This window comes from Lactuca virosa, chromosome 6 (assembly GCF_052849685.1).
Source record: "Lactuca virosa cultivar CGN04683 chromosome 6, Lactuca_virosa_CGN04683_v6, whole genome shotgun sequence".
NCBI classification, from domain to species: Eukaryota; Viridiplantae; Streptophyta; class Magnoliopsida; order Asterales; family Asteraceae; genus Lactuca; species Lactuca virosa.
In genome coordinates this window covers 216,610,968-216,622,274 of record NC_136431.1, presented here as the reverse complement: position 1 = coordinate 216,622,274, position 11,307 = coordinate 216,610,968, and the positions used below count along the sequence as shown (strand labels likewise).

Genomic DNA, 11,307 nt, shown 5'->3' with positions numbered 1-11,307 from the left:
TCATTTTAGTCCCTAGCTAGTACGCGGGGCGTACTCTATGAGTACGCTTAGCGTACTAGCCCTTTTTGGATCGTGCATGCACCCACGTATGCTGGGAGTACGGAGGGCGTACGCAATGCAGGGGCAAACCCTAATTTTTAGGGTTTATGCCTTATTTAAACAACTTAAGACACCCTTGGACCTCCTAATGAACAACATCCATCTCTCTATAGCCTAAGATCAAAACCCTAGTTGTCATTTGTGAGATTTGAGCTTGAAGTTGAGTTTTGGTGGTGTTTTTGGTGAAATAGAATAAGAAGAACACTTGGAGGTTGCTTGGGAGTGGCTTGAGCTTGTAGATCCAGATTCATCTTCATCATAGCAAGCCATTTGAGGTAAAAAGCTCTCATATTGATGGTTCTTTATGCTAGATCCAACTTAGGGTGTTATTTGTGCATTTTTGGGTCTTTTAAGCCATATTTGAGATTATGGTCCACTCCAGAAGCCATGTATGTTATATCTTAGCATATTTGAGGTCCATTGTCCATAAAAATGCAATCATTATGAGTTATTTTGGTCCATGCATGTGTTAGGTTCCTTGTTATGGTTCTCTTTGAGTTTTGGGCCTTATTAAGACATGCATGAGAGTAAAGTTGACAACTTTACGTATTAAGTCACCATTTAGGATCAAATATGAGAGTGTGGCATGATGGCTTAACCGATTAAGTGCTTAATGGGTTGGATTGGTTGTCTGCGGAGTACGCGGGGCGTACCCAGCTCGTACGCCGTGCATACTGGCCCCGGAAGGAGTACGCCAAGCGTAAGTCTGAGTACGCCTAGCGTACTCAGCAGTTTGAATTTGGTTGACTTTGACGGGTTTGGGCTATATTTTGGACTTTTAGGGTTTTCGGCCTTGTTGGGCCAATGAACTTTTGACTTTGGGACATGGATAGACTATGTGCCTTCTTGGAATTGGGTCCATGATGGTTTTTGGGCCCAATTAGGAAGTTGGGCCATATTGGGCCTTGGGATGCCATTTAGGAATTTGCGCATTTTGAGCAAATGGGGTGGGCCTTGGTTTTGGGCAAAGTAAGAAAAGGGTAAAATGGTATTTTACCCTGGTTATTGGACAAGTATTTAGATTCTTGATTATGGGCCGAGATCCATTTATTAATTGGATATTATTTGATGGTGTTAGTGCAGGGATTTTCCGGATCAGCAGACCGAGATTTTATTTGAGAGATTCGACAGCTTGAGGTGAGTTTACTCACTGTGTTGAGCGGGTCGAAGACACCAATACCGACCCATGGTTTATTATGATTAGGATGCTAGTTGTCTGCATGACGCTACATGTATATTTTCTGATATGTTTATCGGGCGGGGCCTGATGATTATATTGTATGCTATTTATCTTTGTGATTTTGCATGTGTTTATGTGTTTGTATATATACCGGGCGGGGTCTGATGACTGATAGATCTGTTCCGAGCGGGGCTTGATGCCGGACGGCGTCCGTTATATGTTTGATATGTATGGTATGTGGTACTTTGGGGAACTCACTAAGCTTTGTGCTTACGGTTTTCAGTTTATGTTTCAGGTACTTCTGGTTCGAAGGGGAAGAGCTCGGGATGACTGCATTGCACACGCCACATTGTTCCACATTTTATATGACTCTGATGTATTTGGATGTTTATTGACATACTCTGATTTCACTATGGTTTTATGATATTGTTTTGGATGATGGTTTTATTAATATAAAAATCAAAACTTTTGGTCTTAATTTTTGGGACGTTACAGATAGAAGAGAAAGGAGAGAGAAAAGTTGATGTGGTAGTGGCTTGGGAATGGTCCATTCCCTCTACCCTTAGGATGTGTGGTATAGGACCCTACTACGTAGAGGAGGTGATGTGGCAAGCCCTCAACAAGGTTGAGGGGATGGGAACACCACCCTGTATTCATGTTATATGAAGAGATGTTAAGGACTCAACATGGTATAAGGGAGGGTGGAGGACTAAAAGCCAATCATCTTTCTTCATTTAATTTCTCTATATTTATTTTTATATACATTTAATTTTAAAAATAATAATAATAAAATGGTGTGGTGGTTATTTCCTAGAAAATATAATGTTGTGTGGAGACCGGAGAGTGACATAACTGACAAAAAAAGGATGGAGGATGTGATCCATACCAATAGCCTTAAAATATGTTTGACTACATGTAGAAACTTTTTACTTTTAACTTGTAAAAAAAATTAGAATTGTTTTTAAAAATACTTTGTTCAAAAATAAGAAGTAAAATTTTTTATTTATAAAAAAACTTATAATGCACACCTATTCAAAATAGTTTTTAAGAGCATGTAAGTACCTTTTAGATGAATAAGTAAATATAAGGGCTATATTTGTAAACTTGTTGAAAGTAAAGGGCGATAATGAAATTTATACCTGGTCGACTCTATATACACATTTATTTGCAAATGGATCATGTTGTCTCTCTATCTTTGTCGTGTGTTCTTCATCATTTCCTCTTTCATTCAATCCAATTTTAATAAATTCTTCAACCAACATCCGTCCAAATCTCAAATCCTATCTACCCAAACGTATCAAAAAGCATAATTCTTTATCCCAATCTCCTTAATTTACACCTCCTTTTCGATTACATAAGCGATCTTCATAGCAATCGATTCGAAGAACAGAGGAGATAATCAATCAATCAACGATGACTAGGCGATGTTCTCATTGCAGCAACAATGGACACAACTCGAGAACTTGCCCTAATCGAGGTCTGAAGCTATTTGGGGTTCGGATTACAGATGGATCGATTCGGAAGAGTGCAAGTATGGGGAACTTGAGTCACTGTAACGGATCCGGAACCGGCGCCTTCTTTAATGGATTTTCCGGTGGCGGCGGCGGCACCGACCTTGATTCGCCAGGAGATACCCCGGATCATAACGCCGCCGGTGACGGCTACGGCTCGGAGGATTTCGTTGCCGGCTCGTCTTCAAGCCGTGAAAGGAAAAAAGGTAAATAAATATCGGATGTTTAGGGTTTTAATCAAATTTTGTAAATTTCATCCTGATTTTGTGTTTTGATTTGCAGGTGTTCCATGGACGGAGGAAGAACATCGGATGTTCTTATTAGGTTTACAGAAGCTCGGTAAAGGGGATTGGCGAGGGATCGCGAGAAACTATGTGATTACACGAACACCAACTCAAGTCGCAAGTCATGCTCAGAAATTTTTCATCAGACAAAGCAATATCTCAAGAAGAAAACGACGATCCAGCCTTTTCGACATCGTCGCCGACGATTTCCCGTCGCAGCCGGAGACTCAATCAGTCAACAACCCATTAACCATCCCGACTCTAGAAGAAGAAGAATGCGAGTCGATGGATTCCGCTAACTCAACCACCGCCGATCCCCAAATCGACCCCACACCAACACCTGCAACTGTAAGTGTAAATCTCGAGGGTAGTTCTGGTTCACAGTGTTTGATTCCGATGATGTTTCCGGCCTACGTTTCTCCGATCATACCAGTTGCTATCCCGTACTGGCCTGGACCCTCCGGTCAAGATCAAGATTCCATGGCTAAGACTGAAGCTCATGAAGTTCTGAAGCCGACTGCTGTTCATTCAAAGAGTCCGATCAATGTTGATGATCTTCTTGGGATGTCGAAGCTGACATTAGGTGATGGTGGTGCACCGACGTCACTGAAAGTTGGAGGGCTGAGCCGGCAGTCGGCGTTTCATGCAAGTAACCCTGGTGCTAGACCTTCTTCTAAAATGGATTCGAATCATAGTCCTATTCATGCGGTTTAGAAGGTAAAAAATTTAGGGTCTCTGTTTTGGATTACGTTTTAGGGTTTAGTTAATAGTTATGTTTGTAAGGTTTTACATGATCAGAATTCAGAAATCTATATATGTTATATGTATACTACAAGACAATAATTTTAAGCTTTTTAGCCTATCAACCCTCATGGAATTGGGGGTCCTAAAGTTATAAATGATTCCTTTGCTACAATGGACCTAAATAGTAACATGTTATGATGTTTGGTGTTATGGGAAGTGATCAATGTCGCCAAGTTATATCCGAGATAAGAAAGAGACAACCTGATGAATCTATGGATAAGAAAGAGACGACACGATGAATTGGCATGATGAACTGAAACATCTTAGCCGCCAGTGGAAAAGAAAACAAAAATGATTCATGTAGTAGCCGTGAGCAAAGTGGGAGCAACATACACCGTAAAAACTGGGTTGTGGAAGAGCAATAGAGGTGTCGTGCTACATTCATTCTACTCTACGGATAGATGAATATAATTTCTTTGAAATTGTTCGTTTGAAAATCTCATTCTACTCTACGGATAGATGAATATAATTTCTTTTACTCTACGGATAGATGAATATAATTTCTTTGAAATTGTTCGTTTGAAAATCTCATTCTACTCTACGGATAGATGAATATAATTTCTTTTACTCTACGGATAGATGAATATAATTTCTTTGAAATTGTTCGTTTGAAAATCTCATTCTACTCTACGGATAGATGAATATAATTTCTTCTACTCTACGGATAGATGAATATAATTTCTTTGAAATTGTTCGTGTGAAAATCTCATTCTACTCTACGGATAGATGAATATAATTTCTTTGAAGTTGTTCGTTTGAAAATCTCCTAAAAAGCTAGATATAATGTAAGTCTTTGTATTTCTAAATTGCTTTAATAGTTTAGTTAATTTAATTAATTAATTATTTTATTTTATTTTATTTTTCTTTGGAACCAGCAAATTTATTAAAACAAAGAGGACCAACCTAACAAGGAGCGAGGCAAGCCACACCACAAGAGAGCTAAAAAAAAGGAAAAGAAAACAAAACAACCCTTTCAAATGCAAAGTAAAGGGTAAAATATCCAATCAATCCAATTACAAACATCTTTTTTTCTCCTATATTTAAACCATAAATAGATTGTAGATTTAATGATATCCGCCACTCTCTGAAATGGTTTTTATGTTGTTAAACACCATGTCGTTACGAGCTCTCCATATGCACCAAAACATGCCATAGCAAATGCTAATTAGCATCCTCATTCTCTTTGGACAGATTCCCAGTTAGAAGCAAAATCAAGAACCTCAGAAATGCTCGAGAAGCTAGAATGTTGAATTCCACACCACTTAAACACCCAATCCATTATGGAACTCGCTGCAGGACATCCACGTAATAGATGATCAGTGGTCTCTTCCATAACAACACAGTAGCTGCAATTCTTCGCCACATTGTTAATTCCTCTACTATGAAGATTAATGACTGAAGGAATACAGTCCAATTTTGCACGCCAAGCAAAACATGTTACTTTCAAAGGAACAACCTTAGTCCAGTGGAAGGGACCCGAAGGGGTAATGGAGATGGAATTATCAACCGTCTGTCTCATGTTTTTCACCGAGTATCGCCCTCCATTAGCCAAATCAGACACCCATGAAGCCTCCCTTGAATCTAAATTCCTTCTAATGACACTATTGAAAGAAATATTGTACTTGACCAAATCGAGTTTCAACTTAGCAATTGAGCTCCAAAGACCTGACATCGATTTGCGAGCAAGAAAATCATCTGGTTTGTTTTCTAGCCCATGAATAACGTGAATCACCTTGGCCCGAAATGAGTTTGGTTCTGTTTTTAGCCGCCACCACCGTTTACAACATAAGGAAATATTGAATGCTTTGATGGAGCCAACATCTAAACCTCTTTTTTCCTTTGCAGCAACTACCTTGTCCCATCCTACCCAACATATTTTTTTCAAGTCTTTCGATCCACCCCATAAGAAACGTCTCCTAATCCTTTCCAGTTCTTAATAATCGCACATGGAGCAACAAAAAGGGAGTAGTATGAAGGTAAATTCGACAACACCGACTTAATGAGAGTAAGCCTCCCTCCAAAAGACAAGTTTCTAGATTTCCAGTCAAACAGTTTGGCATTGAATTTGTCTAAGATCGGACTCCAATGTTTCTTTAACTTCATGTTAGCTCCCACCGGCACTCCTAAGTAGATAAAAGGGAGAGAGGATGACTCACACCCAAGAAGACGAGCTCATCTAGTCACTTCGTGTTGCGATGCACCAATGCCAAAAACCTGAGATTTATTGAAATTTACTTTGAGCCCCGATAAAACATGGAAACAGCGAAGGATGCGAGTGAGGTTACATATATTTGCCTTTGATTAGATTAGTTTGTTTTATTTGATTAAATTAGTTTGATTTATAATCGGTTTGATTTAATTAATAATTTATGTGGTTAATATTTTAGGTTTTATAATTAAGTTAGTTTAATTGGTTTATTTTATTTATAATTAGTCATCGCAATATCGAATTTAATTGTTTGTTTAATTGCAATTCAATACTAATAGATATAACATGGATAATGAACATTGACGATTGTTAGATTTTTCGAAATATTATATACCAAAATGATCCTTATCTTGTCTGATAATTTTTTCTTGATAGAAAAACGTATTAATTTAGAGTTAATATATAAGTTATGTATATAAAACAAGTCAATAATTATAAATTAAACTGAATTGTTGAAATCATTAATTAACTAAATTAATAACTTAGGTTTAGTTTTATTAACAATAATATTACATTGAAATAATTAGGAATCATGTCCTAAGTCTACTCGGTATGGGCAACGTCATAAGACGTTATGCTGATTTGGCAGCTCCCATAACGGCGCCATAACACCGGAACACCGCCCCCCTCTCATGTTATATGTTAAGAAATGTTATCATGGCCACACGAAGTAACGTGAGAATCAACCAATCAAAAGCCATTATCTCACTCTCTCTCTAACTCTCTTTGTATCTCTTAACATGTTATAACATTTGCACACCATTTCCTACATAAATCAAATGGTGTTAAAGATGACATGGCATATGAGTTGACAAAATTTGGATATGATAACATGTCTTAACATGTTGCCCACACCCATCAGCGAGAATTGTGATGTATTCTTAGTCAAACATATGTAGGTAATGATAGTTAAATATGACTTTATAATAAAAAACAAATTACTGAAATCGTCCCTATGGTTTGGCTAAAATTACGCGTTTGGTCCTAACATTTTTTTTTGCACTCGTCCTCAAAGTATGATTTTATTGCGTTATTCGTCCCTCACACACTTGAAAAGACTATATTACCCTTTGTCTTTTCTTTTTCAGTTTTTATATTATTTATTTATTATTTATTAATTAAAAAGGTAAATTAATAAAATATGGCCCCAACATATACACTCCTCCATTCCCTTCCCCTCCGTCAACCTCTGATCAACCACCAACATAACCTCCGACAGCACCTCCGTTAACCTCCCAACATCACCATCATTCACCTCAGAAAACCACCACCAGTCACCACACAAAATCAATTGAATTTGAACCAAAAAAAAACAAGCAAACTTCATGTAATCACAATCAAAACCTGAAATCCAACCAAAAAAAACCTGTTTGATGAACAACTAACTGTTTGATGAATCAATGAAAAGCTAATCCTCCATCTGAAAACACTAACATCGACCTCTAATTCGTCGATCTGGGTAATTGATTTCATCATCAGTTCATCAATTAACTGAGTGTCGACTACTGATGAATCTCGGTCTCGGTTAATAAACTCCTCCGGTCATATCCTGTCCCCGGAAAAGCTGAAAAGGCGAAGGATGCTCTGATCAGATCCGTTAACCATACATAAGAAATTTCAAAGAAGAAAGTCCAAGTGTAACGAATTTGGTCGAAGATCTGGCGATTTTCAGAAGCGATGAAGGTGGTGGCTTGATTCACATAAGGCGATGGTGGTGGTGCCTCCTATTTTAGAAAATCACCTGTTTTAGTAACATTATGGTGGTGGTGGCTCTAATTTCAATAAGGCGATGATGATGGTGGGAGATTTAAGATACAAGTTCAGTGAAGATATCCAATTTGAGTTGCAGAGCTTATATTGCATTGCAGATCTTTGATTTGAGTTCAAGATCTTGTATTGCAAATCTTCGATTTTCGATTTAATATCTTCATCGGCGGTGCAATGGAAGAACTTGAGGGAAAAAGCACAGTGAGGGTGAGTGTTAGGTTACTGATGGGGGTTTACCAATTTAGGGGGAAGAGATGATAATGGCTGCTGGCGGATGATGACGTGTGGTGTTCACCGAATTTCTGGTCTCACCGGAGATGGCGATGATTTACGGGGTGAGTAAAGGAGTGGTGATGAATGACCAGTAAATTGGAAGAGTCTTGAACACGTGAGAAGACAAAGGGTGGGTGTGGGCCCATTCTGTTTTTTATTAAGAAATATAAAAGATTTAATAAAAAATAAGTAAAAAATAAATTGGAGAGGGCAATATAGTCCTTTAAGGTCGGATAGGGACGAAAAACGCAATAAAATTATACTTTGAGGACGGTCCGAGTGCTAAAAAATTGTTAGGGACCAAACGCGTAATTTTAGCCAAATCATAGGGACGATTTCAGTAATTTGTTCTATAATAAAATTCACAACTAGCATGTGAGTTATCTATGAGAGTAGTTATACAAGAAAGACTTCATTTAGATTTATTCCTAGAGATATTTAGTTCCTCAAAAAACCTTTATAAATGTTTTTTTCTCAAGCAAGTCGTACTACCCTAAAATGATAAGAAATTCTAAATAAATTGATGCGGATTTAAAGGAATTATTAATGGATATTTAAATAGTGTCAATAACTAGAGACATTTAGATGGCTCCACATGGTACAACACTATCATTTGTTTGTGTCATGATGTACGGGATTGATCCAAAAAAACGTGGTTTATGCACAAACGAATATATAATATTTTCATGAGATTAATATTTTTTTCTATCAAGCAAAAAATATCAAAATGATCCTTATGCTAAAATCCATTGGGTGGATTGGTCGAAAGTCATTGGGCCAAAATCAAAGGGTGGCCTTGGTGTCGGTACCCTACTCGCTCAAAATACAGGTCTTTTAATTAAATGGTGGTGAAGGTTGATGAATGAAAAAGATTGCTTATGGAAAGATGTCATCGTGAGTATTCATAATCTACACAACAATCTAGCCTTCGATATTGCTAGAAAATCCTCAAATGGAGTTTGGTGCAACATCTTTAAGGTGGTGAAATCTATCTATCATTTTAATTCCTTTTTTAATAATTTTTTAAATTTCTTATATTGTATTGTACTTTTGCCTCTGTGTGATTATTTAATGATATTTGCCGTTTCGAAAATAAATAAACGCTTTTAATATAAATGATAAAATACTTTCTACGTGGCTACACCGTTATTAATAATAACAATGTTATTAATTGAGGGAGTTTTGAGTCCAATATGTGATTGATAATTTTTATCACGATGTTATCATATTTTCACCTTGTCAAATGTTTTGGGAATGAAAATCTTCTTTTCAAACTTTAAAACATTAAGGGTGCGTTTGGTTGTGGAAAATTTTCCAGTTTTCTAGGAAAACTTTCCAAGAAAATCGGAAATTTTAAAAACGCGTTTGGTTCGTTCAGTTTTCCAAAGTTTTCAAAGAAAATAAAAATTTTCAGTTTTCCAAATTGTATGTAAATTAGAAAAGTGATTTTTATAGTTTTCTAAAGTTTTCCACATTTCTAAGATGGAAAATGAAAACTCCACCTGTTCCAACCAAACGCGTTTTCATTGAAAATTGAAAATAAAAACTCAACACTATTTTCTGAAAATATTTTCATAGAAAATGAAAACAGTTTTCCACAACCAAACGCACCCTAAATGACTCAACTTTTAGAAGCATGCCGATTGAACAAGAAAAAATGGAAATATTTTTGCAAAAGGAAATGATAAATTTAAGAATGGTTGTGGATATCCCGGTGAAACTCTTTTTACCTAATGATTGAACGAATGTTAAAACAACAAAAGAATATAAATAACTCATTTTTTATTGGGGTTAAATGACACGTCGGAATCAAAGAAGAAATGAAATAGTTCATTTTATTGGGGTTAAAAAAACTGCAATTTTATTTGACTGAAAAATTATAAATAACTCATTTTTTATAATAATCTTGGTAAATTAATGTTTTTCACTCGTACCCAAAGTGAATATTACATGTATGAAATTAAACTCTTAAGTATGCTACAAAGGGACATATATGGCCAATGGCATTCCTTCAGCATTTGGCTTATTATTCTGCAGAAGCTAACTACAACACTAACCTTTAAATGCTTGATTTGAGATCTTCAGAGTACAATACAGACTTCCAAGATGGATTTCTAGAAACAAATGTCTCCTGCCATACACAAAAACAACACATTAGCTTCCATTAATGATTCAATCTTCTTAATCTCTATCATGATTGCTATATCTAACTGTTGAATCCAAGTTCAAGAACGAATAAGAAGATTTGATGAATCAGCAATTGAATCTTCTTAATCTTTATCGATGATTGTTATCCATAATTGGTAAATCCAAGAGCCTTCAAGTTCAAGAACGAAAAACAGAACATTTGACGAATTAACTATTCAATCTTCTTAGTCTCTATTGGTTACTGCTGTGGAAAATTAGTAACTGATCAATCCAAGAGAGTTTAAAATATATAACCTGCATAAACCATCCTACTTCTAGGTGAAACATTCATAACGAGGGGGAAACGTTCATACAATCGAAAAACCCTAAAAATTGATCTACAAAATTGAAGAAGGATGGAGGTAGATAAGCTTACGGAGATGTAAGAGCAGGTAGGGATAACGAATAAGGAGTTGGATTGAGCGTGATTGAAGGCGGCAGCAGCAAGATGTGAAGCTAAACCTAAGCCTCTCTTGCTTGATGGAACGAAGGTGTGAACTATATCCATCAATTTTCCACCGTTTCTCAACTCGTATTGCAAGTATGCTTGCTTGTCCTCTGTTTCAAACCTTTTCTGTCTCTCGTTCCATACTATCTTCGCCGCCGCTGGTCCGCCGCTCCCCGTCGCCATATATTTCTGTCGATCGCTTTACTATTAACTTCTGTTTATGTGACAGTTAAATATGCGGATACCAGCCTCATTTGGCGAGAACCAGAACCTGAACCGACGGTTTCTAGAAAGTTAGAACCGGAACCGGAACCGCTCTAGGCAGTTCTTAAATGTTTTGAACCAGTCCCGGGTAACCCGGTTACATTAATTTTGTTAACTTTTGTCGATAAAACCGCAATTTAGTTCGATCCAAATCAAATCAATTCGGACCAAAGACGGACAAAATCAGACAAATATATTCTAAACGGGTCTAAATAACACATATATTTATATGAAATTATATATATATATATATATATATATATATATATATATATATATAT

General features: G+C 36.6%; 2 protein-coding genes across 4 annotated transcripts; one reads left to right on the top strand and one right to left on the bottom strand.

Moving 5' to 3' along the window:
• Nucleotides 1–2,452: 2,452 nt before the first annotated feature.
• LOC145119335 (transcription factor KUA1-like) lies at nucleotides 2,453–6,296 on the top strand. Of its 3 annotated transcripts, XR_013713779.1 has the most exons (4): nucleotides 2,453–2,996; nucleotides 3,073–3,791; nucleotides 4,754–4,869; nucleotides 5,070–6,296. XR_013713779.1 is itself a non-coding variant. In XM_079054987.1 (3 exons), exons 1-2 carry the CDS (start codon nucleotides 2,693–2,695, stop codon nucleotides 3,786–3,788), a joined length of 1,020 nt encoding a protein of 339 aa, XP_078911113.1. In that variant the 5' UTR covers nucleotides 2,453–2,692; the 3' UTR covers nucleotides 3,789–3,791; nucleotides 4,036–4,367. The 3 variants fall into 3 exon arrangements, 2 of the variants coding, with proteins under 2 accessions (XP_078911113.1, XP_078911111.1); XM_079054987.1 differs by lacking the exons at nucleotides 4,754–4,869; nucleotides 5,070–6,296 and adding an exon at nucleotides 4,036–4,367; XM_079054985.1 differs by lacking the exons at nucleotides 4,754–4,869; nucleotides 5,070–6,296 and having other exon boundaries at nucleotides 3,073–3,990.
• Nucleotides 6,297–10,004: 3,708 nt separating this feature from the next.
• Nucleotides 10,005–10,991, bottom strand: LOC145120295 (acetyltransferase At1g77540-like). The gene is made up of 2 exons (XM_079056119.1): nucleotides 10,691–10,991; nucleotides 10,005–10,258 (listed from the first exon to the last, which is right to left on the bottom strand). Exons 1-2 carry the CDS (start codon nucleotides 10,943–10,945, stop codon nucleotides 10,187–10,189), a joined length of 327 nt encoding a protein of 108 aa, XP_078912245.1. The 5' UTR covers nucleotides 10,946–10,991; the 3' UTR covers nucleotides 10,005–10,186.
• Between the last annotated feature and the right edge of the window lie 316 nt (nucleotides 10,992–11,307).

What these genes read in the sequence shown, in the direction of transcription:
- LOC145119335 (XM_079054987.1), top strand. Translation starts at nt 2,693, where the DNA reads ATGACTAGGCGATGTTCTCATTGCAGCAACAATGGACACAACTCGAGA. An exon ending in AAGCCGTGAAAGGAAAAAAG is followed by an intron (nt 2,997 to 3,072) that starts GTAAATAAATAT and finishes TTTGATTTGCAG; the next exon opens with GTGTTCCATGGACGGAGGAA.
- LOC145120295 (XM_079056119.1), bottom strand. Translation starts at nt 10,945, where the DNA reads ATGGCGACGGGGAGCGGCGGACCAGCGGCGGCGAAGATAGTATGGAAC. An exon ending in CTACCTGCTCTTACATCTCC is followed by an intron (nt 10,259 to 10,690) that starts GTAAGCTTATCT and finishes TGTGTATGGCAG; the next exon opens with GAGACATTTGTTTCTAGAAA.